Genomic DNA, 25,470 nt, shown 5'->3' on the forward strand with positions numbered 1-25,470 from the left:
GCCTGTTCCCTGTCGGACTCCCCAGGCAGTATCCACCACATCTGGGACAGGGCCTGGCACATAGTAGGAAGCTCAGGCTGAGAAGCCAGAGGCAGCGATCTGGATCCAGGGCCACCCCCGACACAGAGCCACCCTCATTGAGCAATAAAGCTCCCCACACACACCCCAGAGATTCCTCACCACAGAAAGGGAGGCTTATGTCCAGCCCAGGGGCCGTGCCAGGTCCCAGGAATGGGAGGATATGCACAAGGCCGTCCTTCTTCCTCGGGAAGGCGACTGCCACCCACGAGGTCCTCTCCCTGGCGGCCTCAGGTGCCCTGAAGGGACGGACCCTCTGCTGGTCACCCCTTCCCTGGGGCCAGTTATTAGGAAGGAAAATCTCTCCCCATAAATACAGCAGTCTGCAGCATGCCAAGGCCCGATCACACCAACCACCTGATGGTGTGCCAGCCCTGCGCAGGGGACTTCATGTGGGTGATCAAAACGGCCCAGGGAGGGAGGTCTGTTATTACCCCAGTGGACGGAGGAGGGAGGAAAGCCTCATGGATGAAAAGGCACAGTGCTGGCTGCTGACACCCAGGCTTACTCTGTAGGGACTCTACTGCATTTGACACCGAGCCCTGGCAACAGCCCCAGGAGGTGGGCATGGGTATCACCCCCACTGAGGAATAAGAGACTGTGAGGCCCAAGGACTCGTCCAAGGTCAGCCAGCTGTCAGGTGGAGGAGCCTGAATCCAAGCCGGGGCTGGAACCCAGGCTCCCAGCGCCATGGAAAGAAACATAGTCATGCAAAGTGCTTCAGGGAGGCTCTGGCTGGCCTCTGACACCCAGGGAAGCTGGAGGCTTCCCATCACCACAGTCTCAGCACCTGCAACGGGGTCTGGCACACCGCAGCCCATAGACACTACACTGAATGGGATCCAGGACCCGCCAGGTTCTGAGCCCCACTTCCCTTCCCAGAGCCCACCCTAGCCATCTCCTACCTACCTCAGACCTCCACCTCCACACATTCACCTGCTCTGTGCCCCCAAGCAGGAGCCCTTCCCCCTCGATGATGCTACAGTTTGAAGTCTTAGCCAGCTTTCAAGGCCGCCCCCAAACATCTCCTGCAGTGTCCATTTGTGCATAATTATAATAATAATTAAGGCCTGAGCTAATGCCTGCAGCACTTCACTGGCCACCAGGCACAGAGGCAGCTGCCATATATGTTAACAATCACCATCATTTCATTGAAACCTCACCCAGACTTCTTTTTTTTTTTTTAAGATTTTATTTATTCATTCATGAGAGATACACAGAGGCAGAAACAGACAGAGGGAGAGGCAGGTTCCCTGCAGGGAGCCCCATGAGGGACTCATCCCTGGACCCAGGATCATGCCCGCTGAGCCACCCAAGCATCCCAAACCCTCACCCAGACTTATTCTTAAACCCACTTTATATAGATGAGCCTCAGAGAGATGAAGTGACTTGTCCAACGTCACACAGGTAAGAGAGGGTCAGCTGCTCTATCCCCACACCTAGATGTGTGGTAAAACAGAGAAAGAGCTCGGAAACGTGTCATCTCTGCCAGGATGTTCCCCCACCTGCCTGGCCGCTGCCCAGCTCAGATGGGGCACCTTGTTGCCCAGTGTGGCACTGGCTTTTGGAGAGAAAAGTGTGTTCTGGGGCCAAGCTTGAAGCAAGAAGCAAACCCTGAGCTCAGGATAGCCTCTTTGGCCTTAGTTTCTTCATTGGTAAAATGGGCACAATACAGGACTCCCCCCACCCCCAAAGTTCCACCACCTCACTGGTGATGAGGGGTCCTCAGGAGATGCTGGCTTTGATTGTTAATAGTCAAAGGGCTGGCTGAACAGTGTAAAGATATACAGCTGTTACCTTAATCTTTGGCACCCGTACAACCCCTGCCCTGGAGTGTCCCCTCATTAATGACCAGTGACGTATGCTTACAACAGGTCACTGCACCCAGGGAGGGCTCTCTGAGATGAAGTCCAAGCTCTCCAGTGGACAGACAGGAAAACTAAGTCTGGAGAATGGGGAAGGGGCAACACGAGGTCCCACAATCCTGTGGCCCAACCCCTTGTGAGAGCAGGGTGAAGAAGAGCAGGAGTCGGGGAAGTTTTGTACCCAGAACAGAAAGCTGGCTCTAGTCTTGGGGTCTGCGGCCTGGGAATGCTCTCTCTCTGCCTGGCCATCTCCTCGTCCTCTTGCCCAGGCTCAAACGTCACCTCCTCGGAAAGGTCCAGGGCCCGCAGCCTCCACAGCCACAGCTCCCACTTCTCCGCCCTCTTCCCAACTGTGGCTGCTGTGTCACCGTGAGAGGCTCCTTCTACCAGTTCCCCAGAGAGCTTGGTCCCGCTGTCTCCCTGGCCCCCAGCTCGTGTCCGGCCCAGGTGGGTGCTGGGCCAGGTGCTGAGTGGGGAGCACCCCCCACCCCACCCAAGAGAAAGCCATCCAGTTTCAGGGAGTCCAGAAAAGAGGCTGAGGAGGACGGAGGCCGGCTGGGGCTCCCCATCAAGAAGGCAGCAAGGCGGTGGGATTTCTTACAACGCTGCCTTTAAAGCTCTTCTCAGTTGGCAAATATTTAACCAAGGCTCAGTGACCCAGGTCATCTGGGGAAGAGCGTGCTTTGAGGCAGGAGGGCCTGAGGAGGCAGGTGGCTGAAGTGGAGCCCCAGAAAAATGCCAGAAAGAAAAAAAAAAAAAAAAGGCAGACTGAAGACCCGCCCACCCGGGACTGCCCTTTCCTTTATACCTCTTGGGCAGCTTAGTGGGAGGAAGTCGATTCCCATCTTGACACAAACAGGGAAACAAAAGCCCTCTCATCCCCTGCAGGCCCTCCCTCCCTGCCTGGCAGCACCCGTGCCCACAGCCTACAGTTGGCAGCTTGTTCTAGGAGCCCAGAACCCAAGAACACAGAGCCAAGCTGCAGGGATGAAGGGGGGCCAAGGCTCTCCCCACCCCACACCCCGCCCCAATCGGGGCAGGACCAGCGTTCCCACACCTACCCTGGGCCCACCACAGGGGCCCGGCATTGAGCCTGCCCAGGACACGGTGTCCCTTCAGGGGAGCAAGGCCGGGCTCCTGTACCATGCCCTGCCACAGCCAAGGCCACACCCCAGGCAGCCTGGAGGACCCCCAGAGCTCCAAGATGCCCCTGGAAGACCAGCCACCTCACACTGTGCCCAGCCCTGCTCAACTTCTGCCCTGAGAGAGAGCTCTGGCTTGGGAACCAGGCACACGAACAAATCCCAGCTCACTACTCCAGCGGCAGCCTCGCCTCTGAGCCTTGGTGTTCTCCTCCGTGCACTGGGGATAACTGGCTTCTGCCTCAGACAGCTGTTGTCACCAGGATGGGCAGAGAGGCAGCCGATCTAGGACAGGGATTCTGTAAACACTAACCTCCCTCCCCCTCACACCTACCCACCCATTCCTGCTGGCTTCTCAGCAACATCCTTTGCCTCCATTCCCTTCTTTCCATCCCCACCACAGCCACTGGAGCCCTCTAACCCAGGGCCTGGTCGCCTTCAAAACTCCCCACAGGCTGCAGGGCAGCACCCTCACCACACCACTCCAGATGTTCCTCCACACACACCTGCTCTCGGCCCAACGTGCAGAGGACACAGGGCGCCCTGCCACGGTATGCTCACATTGGTAGGTGCCCACCACGGGCCTAGAACCCTGTCCTCACCCTGTTTGAGAACCCACCACCCTTTCCCACAGGGCCCGGCCTGCAGTTGGACCTTGAGATGCCCAAGCAGATCTTCCTGACAGCCCATTCTCCGTGACCACCCAGTAGCCAGCATCACCACCCAGCCCATCCCCATCAGCCACCAAGAGGCAGGAGCTGAGAACAGGACCCAGCCTGAATTCACATCCTCCAATCAGCCAGCCCAGGGCCATCCGAAATGACTGCTGGGGGCAAAGCCAACCTCAGGTGGGGGTCTCAGGGGCTCTGTTGTGCTAGCTCAGAAAAGTTTTGCGTTGCCCTCATTTATCAGCCACAGGGCAGAGGGCATTCAGGAGGGAACAAGACAAATTCAGTCCCGGCTATTTAATGAGGGAGACAGATTGTCAACAAAACCTACAATGAGCATGGAGGGCCTCCAACTGGAAACAGCATGGGAAGGCACAGGAACCCAGAGGAGGGGTAACTAACCCAGCCGGTGGGGTCAGGGTAGACTTCCAGGAGGAAGTGGCACACCTGAGACATGAAGAGGTGCTAACTAGGTGAAGGAGGAAGGCCAGGCAGGGAGAGTGCGCCAAGCGGAAGACATAGGAAATACACAAACTCAGATATTCAAGAAAGCATTAATCCATTCCACAAATATTTAGGAATACCTTCTATGTCAAGAAGAGCACTTTCACAGAACACTGTGGTGTCAAGGTTCCGGAATAAGATCTCAATTCAAATACTAACTCCAAAAAAAAAAAAAAAAAAAGAAAGAAAGAAACTAATACTAACTCCACCACTCCCTAGCTGTAGGACTTTGGGCATGTGACTAATACTCTCTGAGTATTAATATTAGTACCCTCCTCAGCTGTAAAATGCCAAGACCAGCAGTACCCACCTGGCCAGATTATCATATGGATTCAAAGAAATGAGGAAATCTACAGAGCCTGATCAAATGGGGTGCTGTACTATCAATAATAATAACTGGAAATGGAAAGATGTCCTGTCTACCCAAGTGTTGATGGCCAGGAAGTGAGTTTTCAGGTGAGCAGTGGGGTCTTTCACAAGCTCAGGGATCCCATGGTGTGTCCACCTGTGCAAATGGTAGTGTTCTAGAATGCATTTCATGCCATGAAATGGGAGCCAGCAAAGGGGAAACAGAACAACAGCTACTCAGCCCCTCAGTGGGCCATTCAGAGGATAGGAAAGTGACATGCCTGGGGTCCAAACTTCCTGGGCCCCCATCCCTCAGAGGTTAACTAATCAGAAAGGGGAAGTGGAGACAGAAACATGAAAGCAAATACCCAACAAACCACACACCACTAAACCTCAGCCAACCACAGCCCCTCCACTCTGTGGCACTACCGGTGGGTGAATTCCTTGTCTGAGCCTCCACTTCCGACAGGTAGCCTCACAGCGTGGACAAAGCTAAGGGAGAAGCTGGTGCCTAGCTGGCTCAGTCAGAAGAAGAGCATGAGACTCTTGATCTCGGGGTTGTGAATTTGAGGCCCATATTTGCATAGAGGATACTTTAAAAAAAAATTTTTTTTAAGCTAAGGGACTAGCTAGATGGAAAGGTGCTTTGAACTCCACAAAGGCAGGACCATGTGGGTCTTCTTCTCTTGGCATTTAGTATTTATACCTCTCTCTCTCTCTCTCTCTCTCTCTCTCTCTTCTTGTCTTACTGCATTGACTAAGACGTCCATATCAATGCTAACAAAAATACCTCCTCTAGGATTCTTTTTTCTTTTAATTAATTTATTTATTCATGTGAGACACAGAGAGGCAGAGACATAGGCAGAGGGAGAAGCAGGTTCCCTGTGGGGAGCCCGATGTGGGACTCGATCCCAGGAACCCAGGATCACGACCAGAGCCAAAGGCAGACGTTCAATCACTGAGCCACCCAGGTGCCCCCCTCTAACGTTTCAACATCAAGTTTGCTCAGGCTTGCTCAGAATGCGATGAAGGGCATGTGAAGGGCTGAGTACCAGGTAGGGGCTGCTAAGGGAAAAGGAGGGAGGACTCAACTCTTCTCAAACCAAAGAGCTGAGTAATTCCCTGGGAAAACAGATGCTGGGGAAACCCAGCCACAGCAACATCCCAGCCCAACTGGAACCTGTTCTCAAGTGACCAAACAAAGACAGACAGAACTCCAGAGAGGGCTTTCTATCTCAGATGTCCCGTGTGGGACAGGTAACCCTAAGAGAGAGAGAAAACTCCCTGTCACTGGAGGTGTGCAAGCAGAGGCTAGGTGGCCACAAGGAGGCTGTGGAGATTCTGTCACAGGAGGAGGGTGAGCAGGAAAAGCCAACTTTGGGACCAGACAAACCGGCTCTGCTACTGACTGTGACTTCTCAAGCCTCAGTTTCTTTATCAAGAAAACAGGGAGAAAAATAATACACACCTCAAAGAGTAGTTGTGGGAACAAAATAAGACAATGCATGAGAAATGTCTGGCACCCTGCCTGACTGTTGGTAAGAACCTGATAAATGCCAGCTGCTGTTCCAATAAGAACCAATCACTAATAAGTGCCAGTTACTGTGGCCCAACCCTACCAGAAAAGGGCTAAATAGACTCAGAGACACAAATCCCACCCACCTGCTTTGCCCAGTGCCATGCGATGCCTACATGCTTTTCACCAAGTCTAAGTCACACTCTTCCCAAGCTGCCTCAGGACCCAGAATAACCCCTGCCCATCCATCTCTCTCATACACATGCATGCACATGTACACACTGTAGGCCACCTCCCCGGGGCCTGACAGGGAGTGAAGTGGGGGCCAGGGGAGAGCTCCTGCCTTCTCAAAGCCAGGGAGTGAGAGACAAAGGAAGACAAGGGTGGTGGAAGGGAAGGAGGGAGATGAGCCAATATGAAAATCACTCATGTGCTTGCTGCTGAGCCAGAAGGAAACCCAATCCTGGGCTGAAATGCCAGGGACCCTCAGCCTGGAAGGGCTGTATGCAGATAGAAAATGGAAAGCTTATTCAAGTAACAAGACTTCTGTGGCGTGCCCTGAGCCAGCAGAGGAGGAAGGACCTGCCCCACCCTTGGGTCCCCAGCTGCAGGTCTCCTCAGGCTCCAGAGGAGAAGATATGAGGACAAATCCCCTTGGAGGCCCCGCCAGCCTCACATTCCTTGTCCCAGGTGCCTATGTGACCCCCATCTGTGCTTCACAGGAAACTGCTCTCAGCTAATAGGTCCAAGTTCTATGGGGATCCCTTAAGGGAGAGTGGGGACAGGCTCACAGTCTTTCCTGGAGGTGACAAACATGCTCCAGGCACAGGCTCCAGGCAGTGATTCAGGGTTAAGAGCGGTGGGCCCTGAGGCCAGGCACCTGACTGCCACCTGACCTTGGGCAGGTCTCTCACCCTTCCTGGCTCTCCATCTTATCTGTCCAGTGAAGAGGCTGGACTTCTTTGTACTGGACCCTCAAGACCCTAATGCCAGGACGCCTCCTGGGTGGCTCAGCAGTTGAGCACCTGCCTTTGACCCAGGGTGTGATCCTGGAGTCCCTGGATTGAGTCCCACATCTGGCTCCCTGCATGGAGCCTGCTTCTCCCTCTGCCGGTGTCTCTGCCTCTCTCTCTGTGTCTCTCATGAAAAAATAAATAAAATATTTTTTTAAAAAAGACCCTAATACCCTCCAACTGTGACTTAAAAAAAAGTGTTCCCCACCCTGACCCAGGACCACCCTGACAGACCCAGAGGAGCCGGTCGTTCAGGCTTGATCCAACTGATCCACGTTCCACCTGTCAGGCTGGGATACTGAAAGCACTGTCCCTGACAGTCACTCCCCAGTTCAGATCAGAACCCCCATTAATCATCAGCACAATTTCCATCTAGTAATTAACTGCTGAGTGTCCATTTCCCCCACAGGGGCAGACACCCTGTCTGTCCCATTCATGATGTACGCCCAGCACCAAACACAAACCAGAGCACCTAGCATATAAACATTTGTCCCTGACTATAAGATTACATCAGAGGGCCCCAACTTGGGTCAACCAGGCATTTTAAGAAACAGGAGGAGAACAGAGTTTTCCAGAAAGGCCAGCTCAGGCCTGAGGACAGACCCTTCCCAGCCCCAGGGGCAATGTGTCAGCCAGGGGCCCTCCAACCGCAGTAGGATGCTTTCAGTAGGTGTGGGGCTGGGTCAGGAGCTGGCCAGGCCAGCTCAAGGTCACATATCAGCAGCAGAAAAGATCACCACCCTGGTCACACAAACCGAGCCGTTACCTAAGCTCAGATCCTCAGTTTCTGTTCCAGCAGATTCTGTCAAATGATACAGCACCTGCAAAGAGTCTGGGAAACTAGAGCTGAGGAAGCCCTGCACTTGAGCCTTCTCTGCCCACTCCGGGCTGGGGGGAAACACCATGCAGAGGGGCAGGAGGCCTGGGTTTGCCGATTCTTAGCTGGGGCAGACATCTGACCCAGCTTCTGTGTCCCCAGCTTCTGTGTCCCCCATGTCCCCATTAGAAGAAGATCCCAGCCACAGAGAGGGACAGATGTACCAGCACTCTGCATAACAATTACCAAGGTGGTTTGCAAGGGGAAGCTGCTACTAAGGGCAGAAGGAACCACAGCAAAACAACCAATTTCCAAGAAATCCTGTTCCCCCAAATACCTACGGGCCTTTGCAGACCTGCCCCTTTGCCTATGACTCTCCTCCTGTAGCCTTCCAGCCCACCTACACATCTTCTTCTCCAAAGAGCCTGCCCTATCTCTCCAAGTCTGGGTTACTGCTGCTTTCCCAGCTTCCAAAGACACCCTGGCCCCCACCATGGCTAGCGGAACCCAACCCATGTTGGGTCTGTCCTCCCAGAAAGGGATCCATGATGGGGTGAGAACCATGGCAGCCTCCCCACCTGGCACCCACAGTCCCGCACACGACCTGGCTCTGAGCAGGCTCTCAAACTATGGTGGAACCGATAGATTAATCCCATAGAAATGACTAAGGCTAGCCAATACAGCCCTGTTTACAACAATGAAAAAGAGAAACGACCCAAATACCCAGCAATGAGTTTGTCTGAGTAAGTAAAAATGCAGACTACTAGGGGGGAGCACCTCCGTGGCTCATTGAGCATCCAACTCTTGATTTTGGCTCAGGTCATGATCTCAGGGTCCTGAGATGGAGTTCTGTATCAGGCTCTGCACCCAGCACAGGGTCTGCTTGTCCCTCTCTCCCTGCTCCTCCCCCTACTCATGTGCACATTCTCTCTCATAAAAAAAAATAAAATTTTAATGCAGATTATTGGGGCATAATGGAACATTCCACAAGCATTCAACCTACTGCAGGGGAAGGGCATGTATGCAGATACCCACACCCAACTGTTGATTATGAATCATGGAAACACCTGAAAATCATTATTTCTGGGAGGCTAGGATTATTGGAGATTTTCATTTTCCTCTTTATTTTCTAATTTTTCTTTGATCGTCAGATATTGCTTATATAACAACACAACAGTAAGAGGGGGAGGGACCGCCTGGGTGGCCCAATGGTTGAGCGGCTGCCTTTGGCTCAGGTTGTGATCCTGGGGTCCGGGATCGAGGCCCTCAACCAGTTCCCCACGGGGAGCCTGCTTCTCCCTCTGCCTATGTCTCTGTCTCTCTCTGCGTGTCTCTCATGAATAAATAAGTAAAATCTTAAAAAAAAAAAAAAAAACAATAAGAGGGGGAGCTCTGAGAAAGTTCATAGTTGAAAGGCCAAGGCTCCCTTGGTGGGGGCACTGGACTCCAAGGGCATAAACCTCTTCTAAATGTTTACTATGTGCCAGGCACCAGGCTGGCATCATAAAGCTTAGAGTATGCAGACACTTGGGTGGCTCAGCAGTTGAGCATCAGTCTTCAGCTCAGGGCGTGATGAAGTCTTGCATCGGGTTCCCCGCAGGGAGCCTGCTTCTCCCTCTGCCTATGTCTCTGCCTCTCTCTGTATGTCTCTCATGAACAAATAAATAAAATCTTAAAAAAAAAAAATGCTCAGAGTATGGAAGTCATGGCCATCCCTACTTTACAGGTGGGGAAACAGAGGCACAGAGAGCTGAAGTCACAAGAAAAACCGCCAGAGGGAAACCCTGAGCACTGCAGAAAGGGGTCCTCAAGCCTGGTGGGCCTCCCTCACCTCCAGCAGCCTGTACCCAGTGCTAAGCAGCCAGCAAGCTGTGCACATCACCCGGGGGCCTGCAGCGGCATTCCAGCCGGACAATGAGTGAGGACACCTTCAAGCTGGGGGGTGGCAGGCTCTCCCAGTTGGATGAGAACCCACTGACCCCTCACCACTTCACTGGCCCCACCCACACCTGCCCTCATCACCTGGCACAGAGAGGGACTCCACTTGTGGAATCAATCCACCATCTCTGGCTTGAACCAGCACATGCCCATCCATCCACAGCCACAGGTCCCTCCCGGGCTGAGCACAGAGAAGAGTCCAGCAAATGTCTGCTGCTGTTGCTACTCGTCATAGTAGAGGGAAAATCCTCCTTCGGAAGTCCAGACAATGACTGGCTTCTTACTGTGCCACTGCGCATCACCTACTGATAGACATTGGTTCCCTCCTTTTTTTTTTTTTTTTCCCCAGTTTAATGGATGTTGTAACGTAATCTAACCTTCTGGCTGCATTCAAGGCAAATTCCTGGTGTGGAATGTGCGTCACACACCTGGTGTGGAACAGCCAGCCAGGGTTCACCAGGGACTTTGGGACTTTCTGCAGTTGCTCCTACTGGTGGTGTGAACTGAGGAGGACCACCCTCCTCAGGCAGCCTTCAGAGGATCCAGGGCTTCAGTCCCAGCAGCCTCTGTACCCTCTATTTCTGCCTGGGGATGCACGGAGAAAGAATTTCAGGGGCTATGAAGCCAGGTCAGCACTGCCATAGTCCTAGAGGCTGGTGTCGATCGTCCTAAAACCCAGTGATGGCCCAGGTCCTGGCCCGCAGGACCCCCTCCCGGGTGGGCCCATTTTCCTGGCAAGGAACTGAAATACCAAGTGACAAAAGGACCGGGGCGGGTCCCTTGGTCACCAGGAGCCTGCTTCCTCATCTGTAGCCAGAGGGCATATAGGAGGCACTCCTCCCGGGGCCAGCATGTGTGTAAGCTCACGAGGAGGGTGGGCAATTGGTCATGATTCGCCCTCTGATAATTATTTAATTAATGAGTGACTGGTAACCACTGGTTGGGTGCGTCTCTCTTGCCTAGCCTTGAGCTCTACACGGCCAGGGCCTGGGTAACTGGGTTCAGGTGCCAAGCACGTAGTGAGCCCTTGGAAAACTGCCCGTGCTCCTGTGCCTGACACCCAGTGAGTTGGCAGCAGGGGCGCCAGGCCCAGGACCCAGGTGTCCCCTCCCCTGCGTGGTGGGGGCAGAGTCCGCCTGTCCATATGTGCTAGTCGAGCCAATCCCTGGGCCCCTGCTTCTCCTGGCCTCACCCCTGAGACTCAAGGAAAAGAACAAAAGGCACAAAGGCATGAGTCAGAGAATAATACAGGCCTGGAGGAAGGAAGCCTTGTACAGCCGCACGCACTCCACTCCATGCCTGCGGTCTCAGACCCAGTGGGACCCAAACCACTCCTTCCAGATGGGCAAAGGGGAAGTCACAACCAGCCAGGGCTCTGAACCCGCCCACATCTGCCCCCCTATCATGCACCACCACCACCTCCACCCCCGGCACCCTCTCCACCTATCAGACCCTTCACCCAAACAGCTTTGGGGCACCATAAACTTCATAATGACATATATTATTCAGTCACTGCTCAGGAATTAAAGCAACTTAAATTAATAAATGTTCATTATACCTATTGATTCTGGAGCATTTACTGTGCCCAGCACTGTGTTAGAGGGTACATAAATGTAATTAATAAACACACATAATTTAACTGGAGAAGGATTATTATTAACACTCGCAATTGACAGCTAATGGTTCTAAAGAATAAAGAACCAAAATAACTGTACTAAGGGCACTTGGCTAGCAGCTGGCAGAGCAAGCTCAGACCTTCAAGCCCATATTGTCTGCCTCCAGGGAGCCCACGGTGACTGAGCTCTCACGGTACTCCTACCATAGATGAGAATCTACCACAACCATGGGGGAGCGGGAGAGCCTGGAGGAGGGATCCCAACCCAGCCTTCCCCAGGAGGGATCCCAACCCAGCCTTCCCCAGGAGGGAAGAGTGTTTCTGGCTGCAAGGGGTGGTCTGGAACTTGACCCAGAGAGCCTCCCAGAGGTTGTCATCCAACTCCTTCCTTATACCATAGGGGAAACTGAGGCTCAACAGGGAGACTAGACTGAGCTCCCCCCACAGAGATGGAGTCTCAGAGGCCACCCAGGGGGACTCAGGAAAAGGGAAGGAGAGCAAAGAGGCTCTGCCCCTAATCTCCCCGGAAGTCTGCTGGGCCCCACCCTGGGGGCTCCAGGCCAGCCCCAGCCCCCAGACTGAAGGGCAAGCCCCAGAAGTAGTTCCCCTCTCTGGGATTCTGCCTCTATCTCAACAGGAAAACAGGAAAGCCAAGCTGAGTGGCCTGCTCTGGCCTGCCTTGGATTGGAGGCCTGTCTCCCAGGAGCGAGCTGACTCTCGGGTCACTGAGAAAGTAACCCTTCTGCTCGGGAGTGGGAGCGGGGCCCCGCCTCCAGCCACAAAGAAATGAAGAGTTTCTGTCATTTCTGTGGGGCTCCCTGTGTCCAATCCCCCAGCTCACATCCTCTCCCACCCTCGCCATCCTCCTTAAGGGATGGGAATAGCATCTGCATGGGGCAGATGAGGCCCAGAAAGAAGCCCCTTGCGCCAAGTCCCACGGGAGCTGGGGGGGGAGGGGGGGGGCTGGGCACTGTCCCTCTCCCCGCTTCCCGGCAGCCTGAAATATGGGAGTGGGGGCATGAGGGGAGGGTAACTCTGCCTTTTTAATCCACCACAACACCTCACTGTCTGCGTGTGGACAGGCCTGGGCGGTCTCCTCAGACACAGGCCTATCTGTAAGGCCAAGCACAGGGCTGCTTCTCTCTCGCAGAGGGCTTGTTTGTTTACTTGGTTTTCAAAATTATAACCTCTACAGCCCCACCCAGGCCAACCACTCCTTCCCTGACCGGTCTGTGCCATCTGGGGCTGTCCCTGGGGACAGGGATGGAGAAGACTTGGTGCAGGGGTTAGGGCCCTACGTTCCTGTCCTAGCTCTGCAGCCTCTGACACCCTGGGTAAGTCCTCTGCTCTTTCTGGGCCTCGGTTTACTCAGTCACGAAACAGAGGGGTGCTCAGATGATGGCAAAGGGTCCTTCCTGGCTAGGAGGAAGAAGGGTCTACGTCCGAAAAAGAAAAGCAGATGCTGCCCATCAGCAAACTCGAAATTCAGGGCGACGGGGAGCTGTGGCCCAAGCAGACCAGGAGCAAACCTCAGGCAAACCTTCCCCCTCCTCCCACAACCTCTGCCCCACCCCCCACCCGGCCCAGCCGGGCCCAGCCTCCCAAAGCTGAAGCCTTGTTCTCTCTTCTCCCCACATCCCACCAGAGAACACTTCCAAAAAATAAACAAAAACACAGAAACAAAAAGTGAAACAGAAGTACAATTGTCAGCTCACTCCTCCTGTGGATGTCCAATCACCCCTGAAATCCCTTGGCAGGCTGGGGCAGACTCAACTAAAAGGGAACTGCCATTCACCTGGCACCGTCCATGTGCCAGAAACGGCCTCCCAGAAGCTTCACACCCTAGAAGCAGGGCTCACCTTCCCATTTCACTGACAGCTAAGACACCAAGGGGGGAGAGCAATTTGCCCAAGGCCACAGGGCTCTGGGTGGCAGAAGCCAGCCTCTCAGTCAAGGCCAGACATGCTGCCTCTTGAGCTGGGCTGACCAAGTGGTTTAAACCAACATGCACTTTGGAAAACATAAAGATCCTCTGTCTTTGTAACAGAAACCACATCACATCCAGCTTGATGGAAACTTCGTGGCTGGCATGGGTCCCATGAGATCAGGGCTCATGTCAATGCTTCATCCCCACCACCAGGCTCAGGCACGGCACAAGACGGCTTTCAGAGAAAGCTCTTCCTGCCCTGGCAAGATGGCATCAGGCAATAAATATCACACCTTCCCCTTCGATGCAGCCCACGGCCCACAGGCTCTAAGAAGTTGGAGCTAGAAGGGCACTACAGATTGTCCCAGTGACCCATCACACAGATAGACAAAGCAAGGCCGGAGAAGAAAAAAAGGACCTGCCAAAGGTCACCTGGTACCAGCCCCGAGGCTCTTACCTCCCAGTCTGCACGCATAAATGGCTGCCGCCAGGTAGGGTGATCAAAGGTGGGTGGAGCACAGGAGTGTGAGTAGTCTCCTGCCTGAGGGACTCTTCTTCTAGAAGATTCTGGCTTAACAAACTTGGCTGGACACAAACAGCTCTGTTGGGCATGAGGCGTGAGGAGGCTGGACAGCTGCTACAGTTGGCTTGGTCACAGATATGTGGGTGGGAAAGCGGGCTTCACACTTTGCAAACCACAATTCATTCTTCCTCTGCCCCTTCTGGGCTCCCAGTTACCCACTGGGGCCCACGCCCTGCACTTTGGATCTCCCTGGGAGGAGGGACTCCCCTGACCAATGTCCTATCATGGACTATACACACAGTACGGACAAATGGCAACAGGAGCCAGTGCTTTCTTTTTTTTTTTTTTTTTTTTTTTTAATTTTTTTATTTATTTATGATAGTCACAGAGAGAGAGAGAGAGAGAGAGAGGCGCAGAGACACAGGCAGAGGGAGAAGCAGGCTCCATGCACCGGGAGCCTGATGTGGGATTCGATCCCGGGTCTCCAGGATCGCGCCCCGGGCCAAAGGCAGGCGCCAAACCGCTGCGCCACCCAGGGATCCCGAGCCAGTGCTTTCTTGAGTGCAAAGAGCTCTACCCACACCACCTCATCAATCCCTCACAACCTACCAGGTCTGGGCTACCATTATGACCACTTCACAGATAAGAAACCTGTGGCCCAGAGAAGGGAAGACACCTGCCAAATGACAAGGTAGTTGAGACAAGATCTCCAAACTAAGTCCGGATAATCCAAACCCAGGGCACCTGGGTGGATCAGTGGTTGAGCGTCTGCCTTTGGCTCAGGTCGTGATCCCAGAGTCCTGGGATCAGTCCTTCATAGGGCTCCCAGCAGGGAGCCTGCTTCTCCCTCTGCCTGTGTCTCTGCCTCTCTCTCTGTGTCTCGAATGAATGGATGAATGAATGAATGAATGAATGAATCTTAAAAAAAATAAAGATTCCAGACCCAGCCCTCTTTCCGCTCTACCCTTGGAAGGGAAGAAGGTCCTCATACTCAGAGCTGCCTAGTAAGGACGTGAGTCTCCCGTCATTGGAGGAATGGGAGCAGAGGCTGCAGGACCACTGGTTGTCTTGATGAAACAACCTACAGGATCCATCAACCGTACAAAGCTGACCAGAAGAGACCCCAGATCTCCCCAGCCTCACATGTCACTATCACAGAGGCCTGGTGGCTCCATCTCCCCATCACATTGTGCCCTGATGTGCCCCCACACCCATCACACTGAGCCAGACCATCCCTCCCCACTGGGCTCTCCTCCTCTCACCTACCCCCCCAAGCCTCCCCAGGACCCTGAGGACAAAGGCCCCTCCCCTTCAAGGCCAGTCCCTTGGCTCCCCCCACTTAACCTCCACCCTCCCCTACTCACTAGGCCACCTTCCCACAGAAGATCTGCCCTTCTGAGAACACTCCGCACTCACTCTGCAGAGGGACAGCCAGCCAGAAAGTGCCACATGGGCAAGAGCCAAGGAGGAGCATGCATCAGCGTGTCCCTGGTGCCTAGTACAATGCCTGGCACACAGTAGCTGCTCAGTAACTATTGACTGAAAGACTAAAAGAAAGAATGACCAGGTGCATCTAGGTGTAGAGCTCATCATCACACCTCTGTCTGTGGGGTCTCAGAAGCACACAATGGGGATGTTCCACTTCAACTTATAACATCAAAACCCATCCAGCCCTGCCTTTGGAAGATACTTTAAGACCCCCTAGGAAAGGATTTTCTGTGGCAGAGAATTCCTATGAGTAAATAGATAGTGGGGTCACAGATGGGGAGAAAAGGCACAGAGAGGCACAGCCATTGGTCCAGAGTCACACAGCAAATGGTTAGCAGGACCAAGCTTGAGACCCACAGGGAAGGGGAGCCCATCTGTCTTTTTCTTTTCTTTTTCTTTCTGGGGCACATGATGGGGGCTAAAGGTGCCTATGGCCACCGGACCAACCTGGCACATGTCCCTCAACAAAGTGCCACTCAGAACAGCTACTACTCAATGTGTCCTTAACCCCCATGGCCCTGTGTGCTGTACCGTCATCCAGAGATTGCCACTCCTGGACCTCATGCCCTAGGAAGTCAGTGCTTTCATCCTTTTTCACAGAGGACACTGAGGCTCAGAGAGGGTAAATGAAAATACCCAAAATACCAGCCACTCCAGTGGCAAAGCTGGGACTCGAACCCAAGCCATCTGATTGCAGAGCCTTGCCCCGAACCTCTCGACTCCCTGCTTCTTCTAACTTACCATCCACTCTGTCACCAGGCAGGTCCCTTCACTTCTGGAGGCCACAGGGAGCCCATCTCTACATCTGGGCAGTTCCCAGGGGGTGGGACCAGGTGCCCTGCAGAGGTGGGCACCTCCTGTTCTTCCAGTTTTAAATCTGAGAGATCAGAAGATTGCACCCTTCTGTGACTCAGGCTCTAAGATTCTACCGGGGAAAGGGGTGTGGCTCTGTCCCACCCTCCAGGATTTGAAAACTAGGTATCTATCTGCCTTCCTCTTTCCTACAAACTCTGCTCTGCCCAGCACAAGCTAGAGAAAACCCTCAGTGCCCAGGCTAGGAAGTGGATGGGGGTAGGAAAAAGCAGCTCAGGAATTTCTGCAACCACAGGACGATGCCTGATGCCTGATGCCTGCCGCAAGGAGACCCACGGTGAGTGAGTCATAAGCTGTGCCTGCGGAGGAAGAGGGGGCCACGCAGAGAAGACGACCGGTCAAAGGGTGACTTGAATCTCTGAGTAATGTCAGGAGGGATATATTTGTGCAACCCATGGGAGCCTCTGACACATGCCACTCTGTTCCCTTCCCAGGTCCCCTGCCCCCACTGCCTGCCTCTCTTTGGAGCCTTTTCCACGTTCTCCTCCAGCCCAATCTGGGTACCAGGAACCATCTAATCAGAGCGGAGCATGGTTTTAGCAGCTAAGGCCTTGGACTCCAGAGCCTGGGCCTGCCACTGCCCTGCTCTGCCCTACCTTTAATATTGGGATAGGGCACCGAGTTGCCCTCATGTAGTAAGTGCTCAGTTAAAGGATGGCTAATCTTACAGGTATCATTCAGAGCCTGATATTGCCCCTCCCTACTCCATCAGCCGCCACCCTCGGGCAGAGGACATATCCCTACAGGCCACAGGCTGGCGAAGCAGCCAGACCTATGTGGTCAACACACCTAAAGGCCAATGTCACTAGTCCGTGTCCCCAGCTCACAGACAGCCCCTTAGAGCCTACTCCCCCTAGAAAGATGCTCAGAAGTGTTGCAAGCTCCCAGAAAGGAGCCTCCCTCAGAAAGCCCAGATTGGTGGAAGCAGGCTGGGGGAGAGCAAGTCAAGAGGATGAGTCTGTCTTCAGCAGGGAAGCTGACCAGAGCAGGAAAGGAAACAAACACAGTGACTCAGTTCACCCCTGAAAACCAAATGTCTAGTCACAGCAGAGCATGGCAATATCCAGAATTAGGGGTAAGGCTAAGAAAACGTCTGTGCGGATGGATGGCCTCGGGTGGAACACAACACAGCCTTTGGGAATGCTTCCAGGGAGGTTGTAAAGACCAGGGAGAGATGTTTATTATAAATCGTTTGGTAAAAGGAGCAAGACAAAAATTGAGTCATGGTCTCAGCAATGTAGAACAATAAACACAGAAGAGAAATGCTGCTAAAATACGGAGTGGTGCTCGTAGGCTGGTGGTGAGTGATTTCCCAGTGATTTCGCCTCTAAACTTCATTCCTCGGCCCAGTTCAGGCTTAGAAAGGTCTCTTTGGCCATGTATGGGGGAAGGATGGAGGGGTGAGGCGAGAGCTCGGGCCTGGGTGATGGGAAAGGAACAGAGTGGAGGCTGGATGGAGGGGCAGGGCAGGGTCAACGCCAACAAAAGGCGCGTTATGTAAGAGGGACACGAGAGCAGAACAGAATCCCCAGACGCTGCACCCCCAGGGGCTGGCCCAGACCTTGGCTACCCGCAGTGGCTCAGGAGGGGCCGGGCACTGTTTCCGGCCAGCCCCGTCTCTCTACAAAGCCCAGGACAGCGAGGAGGGAGCCATGCATGCACCTGGAGGAGGGGGTGGCTAAAAAGGGACACCTTCCTCCCTCCACGCTCCAAGCACCTACAGTTCTTTCGCACATGTGGAGAGGTAGGGTTGTTAAATCAAATCAGAAAAAGGCATGATTTGTCCTGCTCAATAAATACACAAGATACCCTTTTTCTCATATCTGACTGTCAGGGCAAGGATGCTCCATCCCAAGCTATTTCAAATGTTGACGGCCTTTGCAGAAGCTCCGTGTCAGGACATGAAAACCTGACCTGGGAGTTCCATCTTGAAGCTTCTCTGGCACCAGAACCTGACCCAGGACACGTGCAAGGTTGGTTTGGGCAGAGCCACAAATTCCTGCAAAACACTGGAAACAGGGGTGTCTGGGTGGCTCAGTGGTTGAGCATCTGCCTTTGGCTCAGGGTGTGATCTCAGAGTCCTGGGATCGAGTCCGGCATCGGACTACAAGCAGGGAGCCTGCTTCTCCCTCTGCCTGTGTCTCTGCATCTCTCTCTGTGACTCTCATAAATAAGAAATAAAATATTAAAAAAAAAAACACTGGAAACAGCCCAAATGTCCTTTAATGGGAGGGATGGGTAAATAAATGACACCATGCACAAAAGGAAGCCCACCCGTGGAAAGACGAGGTCAACTCACGTGCTCCATGGAAAGATGTTCGTTCACAATATACGGAGTGAAAAAACAGTCCAACCACAGAGATGTTATCATTGCACCTCTTCTGAGAGCCAGAGCTAAACACATGTAGACCCAGAGGCGTGTATTTGGACACAAGAACACACCAAACTCCAGCAGTTTCTCCCAACGGATGGGAGCCAAGGGAGGGGACCTTTTCTCACCCTACACCCCTAAATCGCTCGTGCATGCATTACTTATGCAAACAGCCAGCATTAGCAGTGGTTGCCTAAGGAGGGGGACAACCCAGGGAAATGGGAGTGACCAGGAATGGGTACAGCATTTCTCTCGGGGGTGATGAAAGCATTCTAAAATGGACTATGGCAATGGCTGCACAATTCTGTGACTATACACACACATACACAAAACCCAATGAACTGTACACTTCAGTGGATAAATTGTCTAGCAGGTGAATTATGTTTCAATAAAGCTGCTATTTAAAAAAGAATTAGCAAAGGGAAAGGTGAGCCCAGCAGAAGGGAGGTGCACTGTATTGGCAAATTCCATCACCAGCCCCTTCAGGTAATAAATCTTAAGAGCAGTTTATGTATATGGTTGGAGGATGGGGGGCGCGGTTTTCTTGGCTCCCACAATTTCATCCTGGCCAACAGAATTTCCAGAAGGGCTCAGTCCTTCAAGGTTGTCCTAGAGGCAGAAGCCCCCTGCCCTGCCCCAGCAATACCAGGATTCCTGCCAAGGGCACAGCACCCTGCCCCTACTTGCACATCTCAAGCAATGGTTAGCTCCCTTCCTCGCCTATTCTATCTTAGCTTTCATGGCAAAGAACCCCTCCTATATCAACCAACATGGGCCACCCAGACACTTTTTTTTTTTTTTTAAGATTTTATTTATTTATTCATGAGAGACAGAGAGAGAGAAAGGCACAGACACAGGCAGAGGCAGAGGGAGAAGCAGGCTCCACACAGGGAGCCCAACGCGGGACTTGATCCCAGGTCTCCAGGATCACGACCTGGACTAAAGGTGGCACTAAACCGCTGAGCCACCAGGGCTGCCCCCACCCAGACACTTTCACTCTCTCATCCCAGCCCTGTCCTCTGGGCCAGATGGAAGGTGTATGTTGACCTAATCCCCCACCGCTCCCAGGTCCTAGCTCCTTCCTAGTTATATGAGAGCCCTCATCACTGCCCTCCATACCCACTCAAGATAGCCTACATCCATCTCACACATTTGCCAATATACAAGGAACATGGAACTCAAGGTTTCTAAAAACCCTGGATGACTGCATCCAAGGAACCAGTATCTACCCTGATGCCGGGGATTGGACAAATTTCAGATGAACAGGACCTAAACCACAACTACAACTGCCCCCTTCAAACTGAAAACACCTGGTCACTCTCCTCACCCACTAGAGAATCCGTAACAGAATGAATGGCAATTCTCAAAGGTAATAGAAATTGTTTGCTGAGCACTCGCTATGCCCCAAAGCACTGGGCTGAGTTTCTTACCAGCACTATCTCATTAAATCCTTGCAATAGAACCCAGTAGGAAACGACTAAAATTCCCATTCTACGGATTAAAACGTTGAGATTAAGCTGCTGGCCCAAGTTCACATTGGTTAACATCATGTGGAGTCCGTGTTGGAAGCCTGTGCTGGCCCAAACCAGGGGGAGATTCGTGGGGAAAATTTGGGACCGTTAGACTCTCAGAGCCAGAAGGGACTTCAGCTGTCGAATAGCCTACAGCCTTCAGTTCACAGCTAGGGAAACTGAGACCCAGAGAGAGTAAGTGACTGCCTGAGGTTACCCAGGCCTCCTGGCCCCCAGGTCAGGGTTCTTTCCTCTGCTCAAGCTCCCTCATGAAAGTAGGAGGGACTCATCCTGCCACCCGCCCCACGGGGCTTCTATGTGAGTACAAGCCCCTACTTGCCAGGGGCTTTGAAATCCCAGGATGAAAGGCACCGTGGCAGCAAAGTGGCACTGTGGGCCAGAGTGTGCCTGACCTCTGCCAGGACTTGCAGGCTGGCATCCACCTGCTCACCTGCTCAGGGTGGGCGAAACGCTGCAGGGGCCACTGGCCAACCCATAGAACTCCAACAGGCCCTGGAGCTCAGAGCACTGTGGGAAGTGATGTTCCAAATGCTGACGTTTCCAAAGGGATGGCCCCAGGTAGGGAGGGCTCTGGAATTTTAATTATCTGGCACGAAAGTGCTCACTGCTCCTTGGGTGGGGTGAGGAGGGTGCACGGTTCACTGGATCACTGGAGGTGGCAAAGGCTAGCTTGCATTCCCTCCAAACGAAACCTCTAAGGTGGCTTGCTTCCTTGGGAAGGGGCTAGAGGGCCCCCCCCCCCCCCCCCCCGCGCCTCCAACCTCCCAGGCTTCCAACCCCCCAACCGCCTGACTTAAGAGGCTCCCTCAGGTGAGCCTGGACCAGGAATTTGAGGCATTTCAAGAGGATTATTAATAGCACTGAAGTGTTGAGAAGAGAGGGGCCAGCATGCTCAGTGGGCACAGCCCTCTTCCACTGAGCGTGGGATCCACAAAACAAACCCAACCCTGTCCAGGAGAGGGCACTTCACTTTTTGCGGTTTCAGTCTCCACCCCTGTAAAATGGGGGTGGGGTGGGGGGCTGGCAGTTCTCAGCCCAGGAGGTAGGAAGAGGGGGGAGAGCAAAACCCGGCTGAAGAAGGAGCAACACACCCCACCCAGGCCGGGTGAGGGGCCCCAACAGGAGGTCGTGAATGGATGGACTGTTACAAAGCCCCAGGAGGCTGCCACCGACAGGGAGGGACAGGAAGACTCCGCCCCGGCTTTCCTCCTCCCAGAGTCCAGGCCTGTCTTATAAGGAGGCTTTTCCAGGACTTAACCCCCGCTCCTCTGAGGCCGGAGAGGGTCTGACTCATTTCTACCTCACCCTCACCCCAGTACCAGGGGCCCAGGCCTGGTACAAAGGGGGAACTCAGGCAGCAGGCCCAGGACACCACAGTCACTGGACAACCCTGCCCCAGCACCTTGTTTGTGCTCAACCTTGGGGCTCAACCTGGAGACACAAAGTTAAGGGTCACCTGGTCCCTCTTCCCAAGGGGTACAGCAGCCAGAACACAGCTGCTGAAACTCTACAGGACTGAGCAGGACACATCAAGATCAATGTAGGTGGATGCAGTGCTCTGGGCTCACTGGCCAGGGAGGAGCAACTTCAACAAGAGGAACAGATTCCTCCTTCCATCGGCCACATCCATCCCCACACCCCACATGGACCAGCACCCCAAGCATTGGTGCCTTCTCTATGCCAGGCCCTGGCTAAGCAAGCATGAATTAGGTCACTTGAGTCTCTCAACAACTCATTAATAAGAAATTATTCGCCCCATTTCAGAGAGGAAAAAACTGAGGTGCCAAGCCATTAAGAGACTTCTCTAAGATCTAACGGCTGGGAAACAGATGCTGGGATTCCACCCAGGCAGCCTCACCCAGGGAGGGAGAGGTGAGCCACAAAACTGAGTTTCCCAGGCAGTCTGAAATTCTCACCCCATCTCTCCAATCTCCAGGGTTGGGGGAGGAGGCACCCCGGACCCTGCTGGAACCCTGGGGCTGCCCCGGGAAGCCTGGGGTCGGTCGCCCTTCTGAGAAGTGGCCACTGTGCAGTGACAGGCTGGGAGCAGGGTTGGCTGAAGGAGGGGGCTGAGGAGGCCGGGCTCGGGCCTTGACCAGCCCCCTGGACACGCCTGCCAGCTGGAGCACCCAGCTTGAGCCTGAGTCAAAGGGCAGGGGTTCTGACTTACTCCTCCTGTGCACCCCATCTATCCCCAGCCCTACTCCCCAGGCTCAGTCCAGGCGGGAATGGGCCTGTCCCTAGAAGCGTCAGCCACGTGTACTAGGGCTGGGGCCAGGACGAGCTGGGGACCGGGACAGTGAGGGAGGAAGGTCAGGACACGCTGGCCGAGTGGGCCACGGCTCCATCCTGTAGTAGGGGTAGTGCGTTGGGGGATTCGGAGGGACCGGCTCGGAGGGGGTCCAGGAGAGGAGGGGGAGGTGCGACTTCCCTCAGGAGGGGGAAGGGCGAGCTCATTAAGGGGCAGGAAGGCGCGCCCAAACGTGGAGGCAACCAGCGCGGACGGAGCACTTGGTCCCCAGCCACTCCCGCCTTGCTCGGGGCCTGATCCCCCAGAGACCCGACTCCCGCGCGCCCGGGTTGGGGGCGTGGCCCGGGGGCTCCCGGCAGGACCCCCCGGCGCGCGGCACCCGCCCGACTCACCTGCGATGTGCTGGCGCCGGGCGTCGTCCAGGTGCGTGGACAGCACGTCCCCCATGGCGAGGAAGAGCCGCGGCCCGGATCCGCCCGTCGCTGCCCGCGCTGCTCAGGAGGACACGGCTGGCGCCATGCAGCCCGGCCCGGCCCGCTCCCGCCGCCCCTCGCTGCGGCCTCCGCTCTGCCCGCGCGCCAGCCGGGGCCGCGTCGGTCCCGCCGGCCGCCTCCGCCCCGCGCCCCAGCCCGCGGCGCCGCAGCCCCGCCGCGCCCCGCCCCGCCGCGCCCCGCCCCGCCCCGCCGCGCCGCGCCCCGCCCCCCGGGCCGAGCCCCGCCCCCGCCGCGGCCGCGGGGCGGGACCCCGGGACTGCGGGCGAGACCCGGACAAAGACCGGTGGAAGAGAGGGAGCGAGCAGCGGCGCGCCCGGGGCGCACCAGACCCAGGCCCAGCCGAAGAGAGAGATGGGGCCGGTGGGGGCCTCTGAAAGAGCGGGGAGCGCCGGGGGCCTCCAGCCTGGGGTCACCTCCTCCCCTGTCCCCTGTCCCCTGTCCTCGCGGGAGGAGAATCGCGCCGAGCAGGTCGTGGGGAACCGGTAGGGGATGCCGAGGCCCAGGTGCGGGAACTCGGCGTCCGCACCCCACTTCTCCGCCCCTGGCCCCAGCCCCGCCCGCCGCCTCCCGCTCTCAGGAAGCTCCTGGCCTTGATCCGACCTGCCCCAGAAGGTGTGCCCGCCCGCCTTGCACAATAGCGCGGGGAGAGGGGGTGGCCAGAAGGCTCCCCGGGTGTCAGTGCCAGGCGGACATTCCTCAGGCTCAGCGTATGGGTATTTCACTCGGGAGGTAGCTTGTGGGACAGGGCAGGGCAGGAATGGAAAAAAACAATAGAACTTTCCAGTTGGTGAAAGATTCTAAACTCACGGACCTGCGTGGTCTGTGGGTATCAATCGGGCCTGCGGGGCTGGGCATGGGTGTGTCCAGGGTACCACAGGAATGTGTCGATCCTACCCTCACCACCCCACAAGCCAGTAGAGGAAATAGGCCAACAACTGGGACCCCCAAAATCATGGGTTGGGGTAGCAGAAGCCTTCCTTGGCTGCTGATGCTCAGACTTCCCCAAGCTGCATCCCAAAGGTCATCCAGCTTCTGTGTGCTCACCCTGGTGGCTGAGTACCCACCACCCATGTATCCCACCCTGTAATTGGGCAGTTCTTACTGTAGCTATGACAAAGGCAAAGAATGGTGGTAATAAAAGTTGGCATTACTGGGCACAGGTACTTCAGTCCTTTCAACATCGCCAAAGATAGGTTTGAAGTTGACTAATGTGATACTGGCCCTCATTTGTGCAGCCAGTGGCTTACCAGTCAGTCATTCAGCATACAGGTGGTAACTACCTGCTTGCTCAGCACTCTACAAGAACCCGGGGTGGGGGTGCTGGGAGCAGGGGTGCTGGCTGGCTGTCCCAGGACTGGAGAACTCTTAATCTCAGGTGGTGAGTTTCCGCTCCACCTGGGGTATAGAATACTTAAAGATAACTTAAAAAAAAAAAAAAAAAGAAAGAAAGAAAGAAAGAAGAAAAAAAAGAAGAAAAGAAACATGCTGGGTGTGGGGTTAAGGGAAGTTGCCTAAGCAGTCCTACCCTCTCTGTGACCCAGGACAAGTGGCATTATTCTGAACCTTAATTTCCTTATCTGTCAAATGAGAATAATGACACTTTGTTGTGAGGCTTAAAGCATATAACAGAGCATCCAGCACAGTGCCTGGCAAAGGATTGGTCATCTCAGTACATAGAGCCCACCATTCTCTTATTGTTATCACCATCCTTGCTGTCAAGAGCCTATAGGAAGGAGAACATTTCATTTGTTTTGTTTTGTTTTGTTTTTATTTATTCTCTCAGACACGCAGAGAGAGGCAGAGACATAGGCAGAGGGAGAAGCAGGCTCCCCACAGGGAGCCTGATGTGGGACTCGATCCCAAGATCCCAGGATCACTACCTGAGCCAAAGACACTCAACCACTGAGCCACCCAGGTGCTCCGAGAACATTTCATTTTGAGGAAAATCCCAGAGGGACTAGCACCTAAACTACAAGTAGAAAAAACAGAAGTTGACAGCAGACATTGGAGAACAGCATTCCAGGAAGTGGAGAGCACAGGCATAGGCCAGTCTTTAAAGAACAGGATGGATTCATACAGCGGAGAGTCTTCAGGTGGAGTTGAAGTCAAGCTGGTTTCCTTTCCAGAGATCAACTGAGGCCAAGAGAAGGAAAGTCACTTGCCAAAGTCACACAGCAAGGCAGAAGCAGAACCCAGCCAGAAGTCAAGTCTCCTGACACCCAGCATCTGTCTGTTCTCTTTGAGCAACCAGATAGAAGTAACCAGAAGCAAAAGAGGCTGCTGCTCTCATTTCATTTTCCCCACAGCCCAAACTATAAGGACTGGAAAGGTTTGCTTGCCCTAGATGTATAGCTGGAGCCAGCCGGCATCTGGACACCCCAGGGCATGTCCTCGGTCAGAGTGGAGGCTTGGGCCAGTTGAGGTAGAAGGGGGGCCACAGGCAGCCTTTTGTCAGCCTTTATGGTACACCCAGGCCTGTCACCCTGGAGCACCTACAAACTACCCAG

General features: G+C 54.4%; 1 protein-coding gene across 1 annotated transcript in view; it reads right to left on the reverse strand.

Annotated features, from left to right (window-relative positions):
- Window positions 1-23,114, reverse strand: part of NIBAN2 (niban apoptosis regulator 2) — a 51,917-nt gene extending 28,803 nt beyond the window's left edge. Inside the window, exon 1 of the mRNA XM_041724166.1 lies at window positions 22,862-23,114. Coding sequence (XP_041580100.1) covers window positions 22,862-22,916 — 55 coding nt within the window. The 5' untranslated portion in view covers window positions 22,917-23,114. The remainder of the gene's footprint in view (window positions 1-22,861) is intronic.
- Between the last annotated feature and the right edge of the window lie 2,356 nt (window positions 23,115-25,470).

The sequence above is a fragment of the Vulpes lagopus genome, chromosome 12, assembly GCF_018345385.1.
Source record: "Vulpes lagopus strain Blue_001 chromosome 12, ASM1834538v1, whole genome shotgun sequence".
NCBI classification, from domain to species: Eukaryota; Metazoa; Chordata; class Mammalia; order Carnivora; family Canidae; genus Vulpes; species Vulpes lagopus.